Source organism: Typopeltis vanoorti, chromosome 20 (assembly GCF_054136105.1).
Source record: "Typopeltis vanoorti isolate ZY-2024b chromosome 20, IOZ_Tvanoo_1.0, whole genome shotgun sequence".
In the NCBI taxonomy this organism is placed as follows: Eukaryota; Metazoa; Arthropoda; class Arachnida; order Uropygi; family Thelyphonidae; genus Typopeltis; species Typopeltis vanoorti.
In genome coordinates this window covers 49,553,985-49,575,537 of record NC_143568.1, presented here as the reverse complement: position 1 = coordinate 49,575,537, position 21,553 = coordinate 49,553,985, and the positions used below count along the sequence as shown (strand labels likewise).

Below are 21,553 nucleotides of genomic sequence, written 5' to 3'. Positions count from 1 at the left end.
TCCTTCTTCACCATATCTTTATGTACAGTTTTCAGGGATGGCTTCTTATTCTTCCCATCTTACCATCCATTCTTTTTATAATTCCTTCTATATTAATCTGATAGAATATCTTAACTAACTTGAATGTCTCTTCTTTTTCTCCTATCCACCAAACTCTGTAATCCACACACTATAAAATGCTCTTCATATGGTGCCAAAGAATCTCCCTGAAGAACTCCATTGGAAATAGGAAGGCTCTATCATCTCTCCATTAATCATTACCCTTGAATGATAGTTTTGGCATGGTTCTGCTATTGCCCTGATTATTTTGAAGGATATGCCATAATAACTGAGAATTTTGAACATCCTTTGTCTATAGATTGAATTGAAAACTTTTGAGAATTCTATGAAGTTTAAGAACAAGGAAAGGATTTTATCTCTTGATCCTTCTAGCAACCTTCTAAAACAGTAGATGTGATCAACTTTGATTCTATTTTTCAAGAAATTCGTTTGAGTAGAACAGGTGGTAAATATGATTCAATTTGGTTTAGAAGCATCCTGTTATAGATTTTCAGTGTGGTAGAAGTAGTGTAATTCCTCTGTATGAGTTGTTCAGATTGCTTTTCTTGGGTGTTGGTATTATTAGGCCTTCTCTCCATTGTGATGGAATGCTGTATATAGCTAGAGCTGTATTACAGATATTTCACAGTTGTTTCCAAAACTCTTTTCCTCCATGTTTAATGGCTTCTGCTGTTATACCATCTAATCCAGGTGCTTTCTCATTCTTTTGGTTTTTTAGTGCCGTTTCAGATTCTTTAATTGTAAAATTATTACATGCAATGGGAAGTTCTTTTTGGATTATTTCTGGCAAGTAGTGAAACTAAATGATGAATTATTCAATAATTTTTCAAAGTGGTTTTTCCATAATAAAAGTTCTTCACTTTTATCTTCGGGTATCTTGCCTTTTTTAGCTTTTATTCTCAGTCTTTTGGGCTTCCTCTCTTTGCTGCATAAGGAATTAGCTACCTTGTATATTTCTCTAGTTTTATAGGTATTTTTGTAAAGTTCTCTATTTTGACAAATTGCTTGGATGTGGTTTTCCTTGTCATTTTGAAAGGCCATATATGCTTGTTCATTTATATATATATATATATCATTTATGTATCACTTGGTAACGCTGCTTAATGTCATTGTGTTTCTTTACCGATTCTTCAGTGGTGTGTGTGTGTTACCCATTTCCTTTGAGAAGATGAGGTCTTGGCGCCTTAATAAGCTGCCATGGCGCAATTGGAAGAATAGCAGAACATTGCTCCCTTCGATTGGAAAAGACCTGGGTTTGATTCTCGTCGTGACGAGGAGAATCCTTATATGGGCTTTTCAGTTGAAGGTGAGTTAGCCGATCTCATGCAGTGGTAGCAGAGTTTTCTCCCAGAAACTCGGGTTTTTCATCCCACGTACAGATAAATTGGCCTTCAGAACACACACAATTTACAGACAAAAAAAAAATTACTGTTATTGGTGACGATGGGCAATAGATGGTGTTGATGGTAGTAGTGTCGTAGTTGGAGAGTGAAGTAATAGTGGAGAGGATGAGTTGTATTTTGCAAAGTAGAGTAGTGTGCCCTTCCACGATGAGTCCTTAGACTGCCTGGAGGTGTCACGTAATAATAATTTTTTTTTTTCTGCTATTTCATTGATGGATTCTACAATATGAACAAAGCTTTAGAATGATTCTTCAGACACTGAGCATTTTGTTAGCTTGTTTTGTAGTACTTTGTTATGCTGAGTTTATATGGTAGTGAGAGCTAGGTCATTCCAGTGATCCTTGTTTGCTGTTCTTGGTTTAAGTTTAAAAGCACTGAGACTAAGTTTTATGTGTGCACTTATTATTCTGTTTAGTTTAGTTCTACATTGTTGTAAGCATTGGAATTTTGAGCTGATCTCGCCCACTTTCCATTGATTAAAATATGATCAGTTTGTGATCTTGTTCGATTTGGACGTGCCCAGGTTCAGTTCCAGGTTTATGTGAAATTTGCTCTGCAGATTGACAAGGTTATGAGTGTTGGATAGTTCAGCTAGAAGATATCCATTTTCATTTGTTGTACTGTGATATATGAAAGGCCCTATGTTTTTATTTTGCTATCAAGAATAACATAATAAATGAGATTTCCTGTATTTTCGCTCCCTGTGAATGTATGCTCATCTTTATGTAGAAACTTGGTTTTAGTAATGAGCCCATGTCTTGAACAGAAATCTAGGAGGTGCTTATTGTTGTTAGCTGTTCTGTTTTCTCAAATCATTTTTATTTCTGTTATTCATTTCCTATTCTGCTGTTAGATTTTCAACAAGGATTGGGCTTTTCCCTTTTTGCCAGTGACTTGAAATATTTTCCACTTCATCATAGTAGAGCCTTTTGTGGGATGATGCACAGATAATTCTCATTGTACAGTTACCCATTTTGATATTTACCCACTTTGTTCATTTCTTATGTTATTGTTGATAATGATATCATTGCATTGGTTCATGGTGTAAAAGCATACAAATTATTTTTAAATATTAAATAATCATTTAATTTTGAGCAGAATGAAAATGAGTATCATATTGAGAAGAAAAATATGTAAGAAAATTATAAAAAGAATCAAAATAGAGTAGGTTTTGGTGGGCAGTTTTAAACTCAAATATACAAGTATGAGAGAAAATTAAATAGTTTGTAAACCATAGAGACCTACTAACAAAATCTGTAGAAAATATTTTGTTTGATTCAGTCATATGGTAAAGAGTTAAAATAAAAATGAATATTCATTCGCATGAATAATAAAAAGAATAATAATAATCAAAACATAATGCCTGTGAATTTAGAGGCAGTCCTAGAAAAGAAGAAATCATATTAAAAAATCCTAGCAGGTGATTCAGTACTGTATTTACTTGAATATAACTCGCACTTTTTTCTCAAGAATTCAAGTTAAAAAATCGGGGTGCAAGATATATGCGGGGATTTTCGGAAACTAAAGTTTTTCAGAGAAAACTAAATTGACAACTCCTTAGTATTCATTATAACTGCTCACATTGTTTATAAAAATTAATGCATTTAAATTTTAATTTTGACTGAATCAAATTTAAATATATCATGTGATGTGTTTAAATCTTTAGTGACAATGCTTCTGTGATTAAATTAAAACAAACAGTTTTATCATTGCTTGTTCTTTTATTATTTTGGAATCATAAGATCACCATGATTTAAACAAACTGAAAATGGGTATGACTTATGAAGAATCTCCTTTGCTATCATTATTTCTGTCTCTAGTGCGATTTCCTCGTGTGCATTTGTCCAGGTCATCTACCCAAATAGTCATCTTCACTCCTGTCTTTAAAAAACTCTTAGCAATTACTTCTGGCAAAATCATTCCCAAGCTCTCAAAATCCAGTTGTATAACAGTTCTAATGATGGTCTCTTAATCTTCCCTGCTGGAGTCAGATCGTAGCTGCCATCCATTCCATGTAGATTTTCATACCTAGTCCTTGAATGGTTTGTTGACTGATATATATGCATTCAGAATGGTCACATAGTCTTCCCATCCGAAAGTTTTTACTATTTCAGTTTTTACTTTTACTATTTACTAAATGATGATTCTCTTCAACCTAATTCTAAAATATCTTAAATTGCCATAACAACATATAGTATTTATTTCTTAAAGTTTTAAACTTTTTTCGTGTGCAAGGTACATGCGAAACTTTTTAATTTCTTTTTTCCTAAAGTAAAATCAGGGGTACGAGATATGAGTATCTAAACAAAAGTCATGTATGGACTTTTGGGAAGAATGGTAAAATTATGACATCATATAAACCATGAGCAGTGAACATCAAGAAAAAATTGTTTAATCAGCTGCTTTATTTTGTCTTATTGCATACATCCTCAGATTAAGTTATAAATTTGAAGGGGGGGGGGATGCTTGTATGAATTAACTGATTTCTAAAGTAACAATGTGTAGTTTTAATAAAAGTAACATTTCATTTATAGGACTGTAACCAAGAAGGAATTTTGCCTTTTTTTTTTCCTTCTCAAAATGCCTCAGCTATTCCATTGTGCTCACCATCCTGCCTTTGCAATTCCATCTCTATAATTTTACAGACTATTTCAAGATTCAGGATTTTTTTTCTTTTAATTTCTTTCCTCTATGAAATATTTACTAATAACAAATGTCAACCACTATCCTATGAAGTAAACAAGAAATGTTTGTCTTTTAGGCTCTTTTCTTTTCTTTGTTGATATATATGTTTATTAATTTTTTATTTGTATAGGGGAACTTCCTCCGGTATCAGCTATGTCTAACATGGTGGGTTCCACCATCACCCCTGCCACCACTGCCTCCGTCCAGCCACTGCCAAGTAATATGCTCAGCAAATCATCTTTTTCAATGGAAACTCAATACATGCAGCAGCAAAGTCAGATATTTGTGTTCTCAACAATTTTAGCAAACAAGGCAGCCGAATCTGTTCTTTCTGGTCAGTACCCTTCTATTATTGCCTTTCACTGTGCCCAGCCAGGAACTAAAAGATTTCTGGAAGTAAGTATAATATTTTTCAATTCCCGAATTATTTATTATAGTTAATGATTTCAGAAGTTATAACAGTAAAAGAAGTTCCATGTTTGGTCTCTAGAGTGGGGTTTCCAGACTAAAAAAAATGAATAAAAATATAAAATTATGACTATTGGTTGTGACATTGAATCCCTTCACTGTCAAAGCATTAGTTTCATTTTCTTTCACACATTTATTGGAAATGATTTCACATATCATTTAGATACAATGAATCTGGGCACATTTGAAGAAAGAATAAGAAAGAAAAAAATTTAAATCATTTGTTTAATTGGATGGAGTATTATTTGCCAGATTTTCACTATTTTTTTACCTCTGCATTGTATTACTAATACGGCATTTTGCCTCTCTTTTAATACTGTTTTTAGCTCCAGTTTTACTATACTTCCATAAAAAATTAGAGGTGGGATAGCCTCCAGTTTTAATTTGCAATTAATATTTTGATAGACTAGATAAATTTTGCTGTATTTGTCTGCTTACATATATATATGAAAAAACTGCTGAGAATTCTGTTTTTTAGCACATAAAATTACAATAAAAGAATATTTAACTGCATGTGTTGGAAATGGGTCAAAGCTATATAACTCAGAGGAGACTTCCATATCGCCTTTAAAGAATGCAGAGAACTGACCGGGGCTTCTGACCTAATATCCAATCCTCACCTTCACATGGTGCCTCCCCATTAGTACTGAATGAATGACGATTGACTGGCAATTTGGGACTTAGCTAACCAAATTGTACTCTGTATTGGCTTAAATCACAAATATATGATAGCACAACATGATGAGATATCATGCTGGCTGAGGCCCTGCCTGGTTAAACAAGACCTTCGCTGTTTACGTCAGAGAACCAGGATGAACAATGAAAAGTCAGCTGCTGGAACAGACTCAAGCTCACCATCTAGAAGAATAACAGAAAAACATCAGAAGAGCTGAAGAGAGCAACCATCACTGTAAGGATTATTAATGGAAAGGAAATCAAGCTTACAGAAGAAATTGGGAAAAGTACCACATGGACATAATTGGCATCATTGAAACAAAGAAGACAAAAACAGATGAGATCGTACTAAATAGGTATAGGTTGTTACATTCAGCCAGTAATGATCAAAGAAGGGAATCAGTAGCAACAGCATTCAACAACTTCTTGATTGGAAGGCAGTTTCAGGTAGAGTTATGTGGGCAGACTTCAAAATGGGGAAAAGGACAGTGAAATATTTGTGCATATGGTCCCTGAGGAAGAAGTGGAGAAATTTTTTGAGTCATTGGAGCAAGCAGTTAATATAAAGAAAATAAAAAAAAGTGGTACTTGTTGGAGATCTATTAGCATAGGCAAATTCCAAGTCTCACCACAGGTAGTACGTTCACCCAGACCAAACATGCTGTTTAGATCCTGCTTCCACATCAGAGATGCTTGTCTTCCATAGTTAAAGAGCCAGAATGTAATCAATCTGGTATCTTGACCTATCAATGTTAGATATCCAAGTATTGGTCCATTGTGGGTGTTTCTGGAAGTAAGATCGAAACAGCATGTTTGGTCTGGGTGAACATATCACCTGTGGTGAAGACTTGGAATTTGCCTATGCTAACAGATCTCCAACAAGTACCACTTTTTCTATTTTCCTTTAATAAGAACCAAAGTAAGACTAAGACTCTGAAACCTTTCAAGTCAGGCATGTCCCACTAGACTGGATGTCAGAGTAATTCCTAGTGAGGATAACTCATCTGAAATGCTTTGGGAAGGAGTCAAGGTTATAATATGGATACATAATGAATACAAAGAAGAAGTAGCTCGGTCCAATTAGAAGACCAAGAGACCCATGGATATCAGATTCAACATGGGATCTAATCGAAAGAAGCATTTGGAGAAAAAAAGACACACAGGGACTGAAGAATATAAGAGATTACATAGAGAAGTCAGAAGAGCTATCAGGCAGGACAAAGAAGATTTTTATACTAATAAATGTGAAGAGATAGAGTTGCACAAGTTTAAGCCCAAATTGAATGTCATCAAAGACAGGAATGGAGCAGTACTAACAGAAGAATTGGAATCTTTGAAGGTACCTGTGGCATAACCGTAAAAATAACTTAACACGATAACCACAGTAATTGACTTTAATGAAATAAAGGTACAAATATTTCGTACTGAAATTAATAGTACATCATCAGTGTAGAACAAACAGTTAAAAGGAATGGAATACAAAGTATAGAACAGTTGGTGGATTAATAATTAAAATTGTTGCCACATGCTAGAAAATTAATATTAATAAAATATTATTAAATAATTCTTAAAAACTATTTTTTTGATGGTTACATATGAAATATTACCTTTATGTCATTAAAGTGAATTACTGTGGTTATCGTATTAAGTTATTTTTACAGAACTGGAAATAAAAAACAGGTGGAAAGAATATTATGAAGAACTTTACAGCAGAGAGGATAAGGAAAATTTTCAGGAGCCCTCTCACCAGGAAAATTTCAATTTGGAGCCTCCTCCTCTTAAGCATAAGGTTGAAAAAGCAGTTAAACAGCTTAACAACAATAAGGCCCTGGGTGCAGATGAAATTCCAGCAGAATTAATTAATGCTACAGGGATGGAGGAAGAGTGTTTCACCAATTAATTACATGGATATAGGAGACAGGATCGTGGCCTATAGACTGGAAGACGTCATGAATAATAGTTCTAACTAAAGAACTATTATTTTAATCTCTCATGCAAGTAAAATTTTATTAAAGATCATTCTAAATAGGATTGAAGCTAAAGTTAAGGCAGAGATTCCCAAGGGACAATCAGGTTGCAGGAGAAAGGTAAGGGTACAAGAGATCAGATCCTTTGCCTTAGACAGATCATAGAAAAGTATAAAGAATTTTTAGACTCCCTATGGTCATGTGTTTCATGAACTACTCTTAAGCTTTTGACTGTGTTCAGCATGTGAAACTCTAGAAAGTAATGAAAACAATAGGTTTTCCTCAACTTGTACAGGGAGCAAAAAGGCACGGTAAGAACAGGTGTTGGATGAACTGATTGGCTTCAGGTTGGAAAGGGAGCTAGGCAAGGATGCCTACTTTCTCCTCACCTGTTTATTATCTATGCTGAGGACATCATACGCTTAGCATTGAATAAGCTTAAGACAGGAATTAGGATAGGTGGTAGATTGATCACTAATTTCAGATATTCTGATGAAACAGTAGATTACTCTCCTAAGGAAGAACTAGGACAAATTCTTGATGAAGTTACCAAGATTAATAGTGAGGACTTCAACTCATTCCTAGCAAGACAAAGATTATAGTTCTCAAAGGAAAAACAGACAGGGAAGCTTCTGAGAAACAAGTGAGCCCTAATGGAGAAAGAATCAGCACGTTCAAGTACCTGAGATCTATTATTAATGTGAAGAATTGCTGTTCAGAAGACGTTAGAAGAAGATTAGCAATGGCTAAAACAACAGTCACTGACTTGTCTAAAATCCAGAAGGATGCATCTTTTAGTGACTTATTTATGTGAGACTTGAAACCTAAAGAAGTCTAATAGGAAAAGGATGGCTGCTTTTGAGATGTTGCGTTACAGAAGGCTGAGGATATCATATACTGAAAGCAGACAAATAGATGAGTGCTAGAAAAGATCAGTAGAAATTTAAGGAACCTTAAAGATATTGACAGAAGAATGTTGAAATACTTTGGACACATTGAAAGGATGGAAGGAGGACTTCTAAAACAGTAACAGAAGGTAAAGTTCCTGGAAAAAGAGGAAGAGGTAGACTGAATGAGATGGATGGATGGTGTGTATGAAGTGACTTATCTTCAGAAGTAGAAGCCTTCAGAAAAGCATACAACAGGACCACCTGTCAAGGACTGATGTGACACATCACTAAGCATCTGAGTGACCATACAGTATATGGTGATGTCCAGTGAATAGATAGATGGATGATGGATGCAAGAAGTTAAATAAGCAGCCCTGGAAAAGAAGAAAGCATACTGAAATTTCCTAGCAAATAAGTCAGCAGATGTCCTAAGAGAATACACACAAAAGTGTAAAAGGACCAAGCTATGTGTGAAAGTAGCTAAACTAAAATCATGGGAAGACATCAGTAAGAAGATAGAAGGTAAATATCAGGAAGGTGGAAAAATGTTCTGGAGACTATTGAAAAACTTAGAAATTGAGGAAAGATAAGTGTAAAAGGAATCAAAGATGATAAAGGTGACATGAATATTGAAGACAAGTTTATCCTAGATGTCTGGAGTAATTACTTTGAAAGACTGTTAAATGAAACAAACAGTGACTGAACCATAGTAAAAAATAAAAAAAATTCAAGAGAAATACTAAACAACTTAAGGAATTCACAGCGAATATAAATTAAAATAAACTTTAATATATACTTCAAATAAAATAAAAAAATATAGGAAGTATATATTAAAGTTTATTTTAATTTATATTCCAGTATATGTTGTGATAAATTCCTTAAGCTATTTAGTAATCATGTGTAACCAACGTATAAGCCTTTCTACTAGAATTGCTATCATCCATGGAGATTCTATCGCACGCAAGGCCCGCCAATACGGTAAACTGAAGCTGAAGTTATCGAGACAACTGAATCGTTTGACCTTCCTAAAATGCTGCCGGGATAATCAGGTAATCCCAAATTGTCTGAAATTTAAGCACCGTTTCTTTTCACAGAAGGCTCTCTGAATATATAACCGCACTAGCTTCGCTTTGCTACGAGAACAAATTACCGCCACTCTCGTTCTCCTAGCTGACACAAACAAAGCTATTCGGGTGCTAGAGGAAGAGCTTTCCAACACGCAGAATCACAAACTTTGGTCAATTCTATATATGGCGTCTCGTGCACTTCAGCAGATAAAGAATTTGAGAAAATACGGAGTCGACGTATTCAAGAAATTTGATAATTTTAAAAAGAACTCTCTCCGAACCAAAACTACCACTCAACACGGTAGTCAACCTTTCTTCCATTATTTTGAAGCCTGAAGCACTCAATGCTCTTGCACATGGCACAATTTCACCATTGCTCCTAGAAAAATACCAGCCGAAGAAATTATGATCCAGATTGAACGCAGTATCCGCTACCTTCCAAACCACATCGCCAACAATATTAGACTGGATGTAGCCTGTGTTTTCGCCAAAGCAAGACCACTAAAAACCAACATATCCAGTAGTGAATATAAGGTTATGCAGGAAATGAAGAAAGACAAAGAAATAGTAATCACCAAATTGGGTAAGGGGAATGCCACTGTGGTGCTCAACCATACTGACTACACAGGTAAGCTTAATGCTTTATTATTAGATTGGGCTACTTACCTCCCCATTGAATACAATCCCACCAAGTCACAAATTAGAAAGCTCCATAGGCTCCTTAAGAAGGTCACTTTTTGGCCTGTGCAAGTTACTAACAAATTAAAACCTTTTAACTCGAGACTCCCCCCCCTCCCCTTCCGGTATATATGGGCTCCCAAATATACATAAAAAAAATGTGCCATTACATCCCATAGTGGATAGCATTGATTCCCCCACGTAAAAATTAGCCAAATCACTCGCACACTATACTGGCAACACACCATCACACACAAAAAACTCAGCCCACTTCAAAGCCAGTGTTGAAAACCTTACACTCCAACATACTGACATAATGGTCAGTTTTGACGTCTCCTCCTTATTCACAAATGTCCCACTCAAGGAAACCTTAGAGCTCATCCAAGCCAAATTTCCTCCTGATATCTCAGCCCTAGTTCAGTTCACAATGAACTCAGGCTATTTCGTTTGGCAGGGAAAATTCTACAAACAGATAGGGGGACAGCCATGGGTTCACCATTCTCCACCCTTGGCCAACTTCTTTATGGAGACTTTTGAAGAGAAAACCTTAAACTCTGCCCCACAAAAACCTACCATATTGCTTCGCTACATTGATGATGTGTTCGCTATTTAGCCACATGGCTCTGATACACTCCTCTCCTTCTTAACACACTTAAACAACCAACACCCCAGAATCATGTTCACCCTGGAAAAAGAGGAAAAAAACAACAGCCTCTCTTTCCTAGACACACTAGTCACCCTTAAACTCTGCCAAGAAAACCTTAAACTCTGCCCCACAAAAACCTACCATATTGCTTCGCTACGTTGATGATGTGTTCGCTATTTAGCCACATGGCTCTGATACACTCCTCTCCTTCTTAACACACTTAAACAACCAACACCCCAGAATCATGTTCACCCTGGAAAAAAGGAAAAAAACAACAGCCTCTCTTTCCTAGACACACTAGTCACCCGCCAGCCTAATGGAACCTTGGTTTTCTCAGTTTATAGAAAACCCACCCATACAGGCAGGTACATTCACCAACAATTCCCCCCCCCCCCCCTTCACAACAAATGGAGTTATTAAGCCACTATACAACAGGACTAAACTAATCTGTTCAAATGACAATGCCCTAACCACTGAACTAAATCACATCCTTAACACTTTCTCAGCCAATGGCTGCAACCCTCAAAAAATACTAAAACTAGTAAACCACAGCCCCCCCCCCCCCCTGACAAAAAAGATTACTCTAAATCAATCACCATTCCCTACATCCGGGGCACCTCAGAAAAAATTACCAAAATCCTGAATAAACATGACCTGACCTCTTGTTACAGACCATATAGAAAATTGGCATCCCTTATCTGCTCCACTAAAGACCAACCACTTCTCCTAGACCAGGGGTGTCAAACCGGTGGCTGCATGTGGCCCATGGGCCACATGCAGCCTCCAAAGCAATTTCTTGCGGCCTGTGACACCTCAAGGAAAGATGAAAAAAAAAGATGGTTGCTTTTTATAATAAAACAGAAATACTGTATTTACGCGAATATAACTCGCCCTAACGTATCACTCACACCCCTGATTTTACTTTACGAAAAAAAAAGTATGAAGTTTTGCATATATGTCGCACACAAAAATAAAGTTTAACCACTTTCAAGTCGGGGCGATAACTCGCTCCCTGCAGTAAACAACATGTCCTCCCCAAATGCCACTATATTGCAAATACATGGAAAACAAGTAGTTTTATTGTTCCACTGAATAAAGTGCAGAGACATTTGCTGTCTGTGTAATATATTTCTCATCATGTGTAATATACAGTCATACACCGAGTTACGCAATTTCTTATATGTACGTATTCTCATCCCGCTTCACGCCTCACCACTAGTCGTATCTTTCAGGCGCCGACGCATTCGCCAGTGTCGCACATGCTGTGAACAAGCACTGACATGTTTCACGCAGTCTCCATTCATACACGATTTTTGTAGTCTATAAACCTTGCAGTTTTTAATGTTATGTCTTGATAAAAATTTTATCACATAAAAAATAATAATGTCATTCAAAAGAATCAAGTCCGATTCTTCTACGGCTAGCAAGAAAAGAAAAACATTGACTTTGGAAGCAAAACTCAACATTATTAAGGATTTTGAAGGCGGGATGAAAATTTGTGAGCTAACAAAGAGATTCGATCTACAGGAATCCACAGTAAGAACAATCATAAAAGAAAGGTTTACAGATTTTGGAGGACATAAATTCTAACGAGGAACAAATTGTAGCCACAAGGCAAGGAATAAAAAAATCATTAGCTTGCTATGAAGAAATTTTGCGTGACAAGAAAAAGACATTATGCCATCAGACGAATCTATTAGATTTTATGAAACTATCAACATCGAAATAACTTTCTTTTTTTTATGTACAAAAAACTACAATTATGATTATATTTCTTAAAAAATATAGGTGTTTTTGTAAACCTTTGGTCCCAATTGTATGTTTGTATATATAAATTACATGCAAAATTATACCCCGAGTTCTGCGAATTCGACTTAGGCACTTTTTGTTGGTCCCACCTACCGTGTAATTCGGGGTTTTACTGTATTTCTTTAGTGCAATAAATGGATAAACACGGCACTAACTAATGAATCACATGTCTCTTTCCACATTAACCATGCTGTTTAGACTCGAGCAAAACCATATGATGCACCGGCAAACACAGTATCTAACTAAAAACTATTGTTTTTAGTTAGATGTGTGTGAGTGCACCCACTAACTCAAACGCAAAGCAACAATAAAATTAATTTCGGTTTAATTTGATTTAAATGCCATCTATTGTAAATATTAATAATAATAAAAAAAATGCAGCTAATGCCTTTTATTCCCGTAATATAAATATAATAAATATATTCTTTATTTTTTTTAGTTGTCATAATCATTATACTATTATTTTATGTCTTGTAATAACTTAGAATAAATACAATTTTTGTTATTAATTTTCCAATTTATTTATACTCATTCTTTCACTTCCCTTCGATTCTAATTAGTGAAGGTTTTTTAGTTGAAAATTTTTTTGCGGCCCATTTGAGATACACTTTTATAGCAACTGGCCCACAGTCCAGTTGAGTTTGATACTCCTCCCCTAGACCTACCTGGCTTATACCAGGTCACTTGCAGCTGTAAGCTGTCCTACTTTGGCCAAACAGGCAGGTCAGTGAATATCAGAATTTCGGAACACAAGGACTACATGTTTCACCAGTACAGCCACTTTGGGCTTGCAGACTATGCTCTGGATACACACCACAGTAATACACCACAGCAAGTATAAATTTGAAAGACTATTCATAGAATCAGCCTCAGCCCTAAGAAACATGCCAAACCTCAACAAATTTGGATGCATGGGACTGCCCCAAATTTGGGAGACGTACATCTTGAGAACTTCAGCCCAACCGCCCTTAATACCTAATATAGGTATTAAGGGCGGCACCATCAGAGACTTTAGGAAAAACAGTAGATCCTCGCTTTGACCTCATTTGCTGTTTTTAGTGCCTGTGTGCACGTCTTAATCTTATGTTCCCATGAAGATTTTGGCAACGCGACGTTGCCAAAATATAGGAAGTATATATTAAAATTTATTTTAATTTATATTCCAGTATACGTTGTGAATTCCTTAAGTTATTTAGTAATCATGTGCAACCAACATATAAGCCATTCTATGAGATTCAATACTTGAAGTAGAAAAAGCTGTCAAAAACCTGAATGTGGAAAGGCAGCTGGAGTAGAGATTCGACCAAAAATGCTCAAATATTGAGCTATAAAAGTTTTGCAGGAGTAGAGCTCTGTTTATATATTTAAAAAAAAATAAAGGAATAAAGCTGAATGTGAGAATTACAGAAGAATTTCTGTACTTTGTTCCATGAGATTTATTCAAGCATCATTGAAAAGACACTGAGAAAAGTTGTGGAAGAGAAACTGGGAGAGCAACAAGCTGGAATTAGGCCAAATAGAGGTTGTCGGGATCATATTTTCACTTTATAATAAATAGTTGAGAAATCATGGGAATGTGACAAGAATCTGTACTTAAGTTTTGTAGATCTGGAAATGGCATACAACAAGGTTCCCAGGTAAAATCTTTCAAAACACTACAGTTAGAGTATTATACAGGCCATTTCATAATATATATATTGAGTTGTAAGTCAGCAGTTAAAATTGAAGGGAATATGGGAAGATGATCTGATGTAAATTCAGGTGTAAGACAAGGATGCAGTTATCTCCACTCTTATTTGATCATCTATATGGATCACATTATGAAAGAAAGTGGCATTAAACCTGATATTAGTATTGGAGATATCAAACTTAGTTCTTAGTTTTATGCATATTATGTTGTACTCCTAAATGCATCCAGTGCAAACCTCCATCTCAGTTAAATTGAATAACAGCTTTAATAAATTTAGTATGAAAATCAGCTATAAAAAGACTAAATTATGAAAATAGGCAGGAACATACAAAACTTCAGCTGCATTCTGAATTGAGAGCCTATGAAACAAGTAAAATATTTCTACTATTTAGGAAACAGTTTTTAGTGAAGATGGCAAGAATAGCAGTACACAAGACAGTGTTCCAGTTTTAAGTTGTGGATCTGAGAACTGAGTTAGAAATAAAGCACCTGTTCCAAGACTAGAGACCATGAATATGACTGTTCTGAGAAAACTTAGGGGAGTGAACTGATGGCATCAGTGGCAGAATTGTATTAAATATTGAAGATATTAGAAATGAACTTGAGCATTCAAGAAAATGTTTGAGCAGAGCCAATCTAATGTGGTACCACAGCTACTTAAACACAATCGATGAGAAAAGGTTAGTAAAGCAGGTATTGATGGCAGGAAGTACACCCAGAGGAATACCAAGGTCTAAGGTGGATTGATTCACTCAGAAGTGCCTTAGAAAAATGAAATGTTGTTAGTTACAACAATAATAGTGCTGACAAGAGATAATAGACTAATTTGGAGGAAAATTTTTGATACGAGATTATTAATAATATAATCTTAATAATATAGTGCTGTTATGTAGCCTGAAACCTCCCCCCCCCTGAGGGTACATACCATGATGATAATGATTAGGAAGTATGCTTTTTTTTTTTTTTTTTTTTTTTTTTTTAAGTAAAGCTACTCATATGTTATCATGCGGTATTTGATTAGAGATTAATTTGGCCCATCGAATTTTTCTCATAACACTACTGTATCTCTTGTGATTCTTCACATATAAGCAACCTTCCATTCTCACCAATATCCAGACTTCTAATTCATTTCCCACAACTTTCTTAATATTGATTAAAGAATGTTAGCCACACTTCACTTTTATTGACTAATAAGAGGGAAGAGATTTATCTGTTTTTGTGGTGTTAATTATACTTCAATTTGCTTTGTCAGTTTCGTAGCATTAGCAAGTGCTACTGAGATCACAGTTGCTACGTAAAAGTACATGCTGTTGTATGTGTGTGCATTATTTCCCTGTATCACAGTTTTTGCACTCATGAAAATACAATTCTCTATTGCACAATTGGATTATTTTTTAAATCATGCTAGTTTTTATTAAAAAATAATTTCTGCAAATTTCCTCATTGTTTAAAATATAATATCAAAGAAGAAATTTTGTTCCACTGCAGTATTTCACAGTAACATAAGATATAAATCTGATCAGTGTTAGCATAATGGCATTTTTAACACAGTTACATTTTTAAGTTGTAATCTACAAATACACTTTGATTCGTTCATGGCAGATTGAGTATTAATCTCAGCTGTGTTTACTACTGTTAATAATAATAGCTAGTGTGTGTGTCGTCGGGAGGGGGGGGGGTTAACAGTTTATTTACTTGACTTTATAGGTGCATCCAAAGGCTGTTGCTACTGAAATCATTTCATCATCTTCTTTTTACCCTCTTCTACCTTGAAACATGAAATGCTTATTTCCTATATATTATATATTTTTATATTTCTAGTGCTTTTATCTTATAATTATAGTTTATTGTTAATTGGCAGGACAAAATAAAAGAAACTTCCATACTGTAATTATGAATTTTTATCAAAGAAAAAAAAAGTACTGTTGATGGGTATATGCAAAATTGTAACAAAGCAGTTTACTAGCATATATAATATTTATATAATGATACAATTATTTTATCTGCCTGGAAAAAGTAATCTTATAATAATTATTATTATTTGTTAATTTTGTCTAATTACACTTAAATTTCATTTCTTATTCGCAAAAATTTATTTCAGATTATATGAAACAAGTATTCATGTATATCAAAAGTTTAAAAAGTTTCTGCTTTTCCAAATTAAGTTCCGTTTTGTTTATTCATAATCCTATTTAAATATTACTTCAAATTGAATGTTTAGTTTCCACATTTATAAATTTTTCTCTGTAGAAAACAAAACAAAAAATTCTTAAGATATATCACATCACAACTTTTATAGTAAAGGATATTAGAATTTTACTGTCTTTCCAATCCTTTCACTTTACTGTTATTCTTTGAATTCAACTGAGTGATGTGTGTTTATGAGAGCTGCCTCTCTGTGGTAGGTAGAACTTGGTATTCTATAAACAAACTTATATTTTCCCACATTTGTGATTTCCATACTTATAATATGACAACAGTAAAGATTCCAGATTCCAATTATGACCTTAGGTAATTAATTTAATATTTAATCTAAAAACAATTTACCGACTAACAGTGAAGTACATGTATATATTCTTTGAGAATAATGAATTTTGCCTCCTATTTGAACTGCACAAATGAAATGTTTTATTTTTTTCCTTATATTATTAGGAAAATACTAATAATTCATTAAAGCAGTATAAAATGTGCCCTCTATATATTAATATTTGCTGGTTCTCTAGCTTTTTTACTACTACTACTACTGGCATTCTTAGGTCATAATTGACCTGGATGCATAATGTTTTGCTGAAATGTGTAAATGTAATGAAGCAGATAAATAAAATTTGTCATCATTCTTATAAACAGTTTTTTCCTGCAGTCAAGCAAAACACCATTTAAAGGCTTTAGAATTGTATTTCAAAAAAAGATAATTGCTATTTGATAAATAAATATTATGTGATGTCAAATTGGCAAATAATGTTGGGAATCATCTATTCTCTTTTCTGCGCTTTTAGTAGAAATATCAATATTATTGCAATCATTTCTGGATAATAAAAGCTAATCCCTAATGTCCATCTCCTATTGGTAAGCTTTGTCCTATTAATAAGAAAAAATAATGTGCACAAGAAAAATGTTTTGAATAAATAACACACTGACACAGTTCAAAATTAACATCGAGAAAATTAAAAGCCGGCCCAGTGGTTAACGTATCTGCTCTCCAGCCAAAAGGCTGTGGGTTCGATTCCTGCCGTGGGCACCACCACCACTATTGTGAAAATACAATGGTGGTGGTGGTGGACAGTAGATGGCATTGGTGTAGATGATGTGGTTGGTGGGTGAGGTGAGTGTTGAAGATGGAGAGTTGTAGAGTAGGTGGCCCCATTGATGAGTCTTGGACTCCCTGGAGGTGTCTAATAATAATAATAATATTTTGATTCACATATCATGAATCATTGTCAGTGTAAAACAAATCAAAAAAATTAATCAACGATGATGGTATTTGGAGAATAGAATCTCTCCTTAATCCTAAACTTCCACCTCTAAATATCGCATATGCAGAATTGAAAGTCCTATGTAATCTTCAAAAAAATAAAAATCTTGTTATAACTAAAGCAGACAAGGGCAGATATTACTGCTATTTCTAAATCTTTTTATTATAAATGGATATATTATTATGAAATTGAGTAAAAACTACTCATTAATTGGCAAAGGCCCCTACCAAGAGTCAACTGAATAAACTCAACTCTTTATTAAATGATGCATTTTTGATTGATCCAGGTACAATTCATAAACTAAAAACATATTGTGCAAAACCACCTAGAATTTATGGCTTGCCAAAGTTGCATAAACCACTATATCCTATTCATCCAGTTGTGGATTGTGTAGTTAGCCCTACATAGAAAATTCTGAAGTTTCTCTCAAATCTCCTCTCTCCCTTAACTGGACATTCTTTTTCTTATATTAAAAATATAAGCAACTTTATATCCAAAATTAAAGATTTCAGACTTCACTCCACAGATTTACTAGTAAGCTTTGATATATATAGCTTCACTTTTTGCAAATATTCCTCTACTGACATCCTAGATTTATCATCTAAGTTTCCTTCAGATATTATTAATATTATTATTAAGGGAGAGACCTCCAGTGAGTCGAGAGCTCATCGATAGAGGCCATACTATCCACACCAGCTGTCATACCTGTTCTTGAATTCATTCACTCTCCTTGCACATACCATAACCAGTGACAGTACATGCCAATCATGCACCACCCTGTGAGAGAGAAATCTAGTTCTCATCCCCTTCTTGATGGCATTCATTCTCATTTTCCAAGGATGCCCTCACATCCTTTCCCCATCCTGCAGAAAATGAAAAATTCCATCTACTGAAATCCTGTATGTCCCTTTCAATCGTATCTCCTGTTTTGTAGTTTGTAAGTTTCAATATCTTCATAATCAGTATTCCACAATCCTGATATCATTTTCAAGACTCTCCTTTGCACTCGATCCGCTGTATCAGAATCACCACGGAAATCAGGAAGCCAGATCTGCTCGCTGTCCAAGTGAAGTTTTATCAAGGCCTTTAAAGGGACAAAATGACTTCCTTATTTTTACATGTCAGTGTTTGTTTGAGCATTGCAATTATTCTCTGAGCTATAATTGCACTTTTTGCTATATGGCCTTTGGACTTCAACTTTCTGTCTAGTAAGACTCCAAAATCCCTAGCCTGATCAGTTTCTTCTTGCATAATTCCACCAATATAATATGACTCTGGATATCTAATCTTGCAAAAGTGCATGATTTTACTTTTACTAGCATTGAACTGACAGCCATTTTACATGCCCACAGTTCATGTCTGTTGAAATCATTCTTAGTACTGTGCATGTCAGCAGCACTCCTGATTACCCAATCTTTGCATTATCAGAAAATAGCTGTATGTTGCATGTCAAATCTTTCCTGATGTCATTAATGTATAGAATGAATAACAATGGACCAAGGTCCTTGTTGCACATGACTGGTTAATTTAAATCTTGCAGATTCACTTACCCCATATATCACTTTTTGGTATTTGTCATTCAGCCATCCTCTTATCCATGCCAATAATTTATAATTCAATGCCGTCTTCCATGCTATATTCTGTCAAAAGCCTTAGCAAAATCCAAAAGTATCTTGGTCATAGGTAACATTATTATAAAATGTGAGCAAGTTGCTCAAACATGACCTTCCTTTAGTTAGTTGTTCATTGCAATGTATAGTTTCACTGTCAACCCATTTCTGTCTGTGAGCCCCTAACCAACTTTTCCAAAATTTTCACCACCACTCCAGAGATACTAGTAGGTCAGTAGTTGGATACATACTTCTATGCACCATCTTTGTTCAATACATACCATACATATTTCCACTGTTGTAGAATCTTGCCTGTTCTGAGACTCAAATTATATAGTCTGGTCGAAGAAATAGTCAGTTAAACTGATTTAGCATCTGTGTAGATATCCTATCAGTCCCTATTGCTGAATTCTTATTCAGTTTGTGCGACAGCTATAGTATTTCCTTCTCCAGGATGATAGCTTTTAGCAAAATGGCCATTCATTAATTGAACAATCTTTTCTGCATCAATCACCTACATACCATCTGCATTCAGTAGTTATTCTTCCATATTCATTCTTTTTTATACTTGCAGCATAATGATAGAATTCTTTGGGATTGTCTTTAGCATGCAGAGCCAGTTTCTTTTCATCATCTGACTTTGTTTTCCATACAACAGTTGTGACTATTCTAGCCTGCTGCTTACGATTATCATATCTGATAACATCCTTATGCACAAGTATTCCTTCCACATCATTTTTTTTTGCTTATGAATCTCTTGTTTTATATTACACATCCATTTTACTCCTACCCTATTTATTCTTCAAATTCTATGGAAACATTCCAATATTGCATCATTTAAATATTTTTTAAATACTTCCCATGTATTGCTGATATCCTTCCCATCCAACAACTAATACCATGGCACAGAACTCAGCATACTTTTAGGTGGTCATAATTTCCTCCTTTGTAGTTCAGCTTGTGACCTCCAAGTGAGTAAAACATGATCACTGTCATCAACTGGAGGCATAATAGTTATATCTTTAACTAAAATCTCCTCTGACACTATAATCAGATCTAACATTCTTTGACCTCGAGTTTTCCTTATGTCACATGCTGCTTGAGGAAATTGTCTTGCAACAGCTCAATAAATTCAGTTTCAATCTTCTCGTGAGATTTCACAGCTACCCAGTCAGTGTTCAGATAATTAAGGCTCCCCCATTTTAATTATTCATTTCTCACCCATCATCTTTATTTGGTAATGAATTTCTTTAGCAGCTGATCCACTAAATAACATCACCCCACTGTGTATTTGATCTTGTTAGACTCCCTTTATTTCTGATATTCTTTGCATTCCTGTACAGACATAATAAGTTACCTGCATGCTTTTTTGTACTCTTGTCTGTAGTCTGTGTGATGCAGTTCAACAATTTGCAGATCTCTTGTCTTATCTAGTGTCTCACACTAGATGGTTTCAAACTCAGTGCTACATGAAAACCTGTTTCTAGTATTGCAGTCATAAATCTCAACTCTAACAGGATTCAAGTCATCTGATATTATTAGCAACACATCCAATCTTGTCCCTCCAAAAAAACACTGTGTATTTTACATGCAATACCAGTTAGTATGCTTCTGATAGCCAGGTGTCAATTATGCCTACAACGAGGTCCCAACATATTGACCAAGGCAACAAACTCTGATACTATTAGCATTCCCATACAGACATAATAAGTTACCTGCATGCTTTTTTGTATACTCTTGTCTGTAATCTTTGTGATGCAGTTCTACAACTTTCAGATCTCTGTTGTTATCTAGCACCTTCATTATAGGTCTGAATCAGATGAATGCAAAATCATTCTCTCTTCTTAATCATTTCTACAATAATGCCCATTCCCACAGTTACATAACATTGTGACTCTTACACACAGTCAGTCTCCCTGACTCCTTGTTAGGTCTTATACCAATTAATAATTTTTCTAGACTTCTGATACTAAATGCATTCAACTGTAGGCAGTCCCTCTTAAACAAATCCATTCTTCTTTCAAACTTGCTCCACACATCCAAAAACTCTCATCTCTCCCTCGTACACAGCCTATGCATCAAATCTTTTGCCATCATAGCTAGGGTTCATATATATTTGGAAAAAAAATACGGTACACTTTCGGTTTGAATAAATCAAAAATTTTTTTTGCTTTTCTTACTTACGAACATCAGCAAAGGGAAAAGAATTTAATTAATTATAGCAATCTTAAAATTGAACTTTAAACAATACTAAATCATTGATCTTTGCTCGTGATATACTTCTCAGATGACTGTATTTTCTCAAGTAAAGAATGATTATGTTTTATCAAGTTATGAAATTCCACACAGTCCTTATTGAAAAACATTTTAACAATGAGCATAGCTTTCACAGTTTCTACAGATATCCTATTCTTTTCGTTTGTCCATAAGGA

At 34.8% G+C, this 21,553-nt stretch overlaps 1 protein-coding gene across 1 annotated transcript in view; it reads left to right on the top strand.

Annotated features, from left to right (window-relative positions):
* lgs (BCL9 domain-containing protein legless) overlaps nt 1-21,553 on the top strand; it is a 684,040-nt gene that overhangs the window by 516,025 nt on the left and 146,462 nt on the right. The window contains exon 10 of the mRNA XM_090410672.1: nt 4,279-4,544. Coding sequence (XP_090266798.1) covers nt 4,279-4,544 — 266 coding nt within the window. The remainder of the gene's footprint in view (nt 1-4,278; nt 4,545-21,553) is intronic.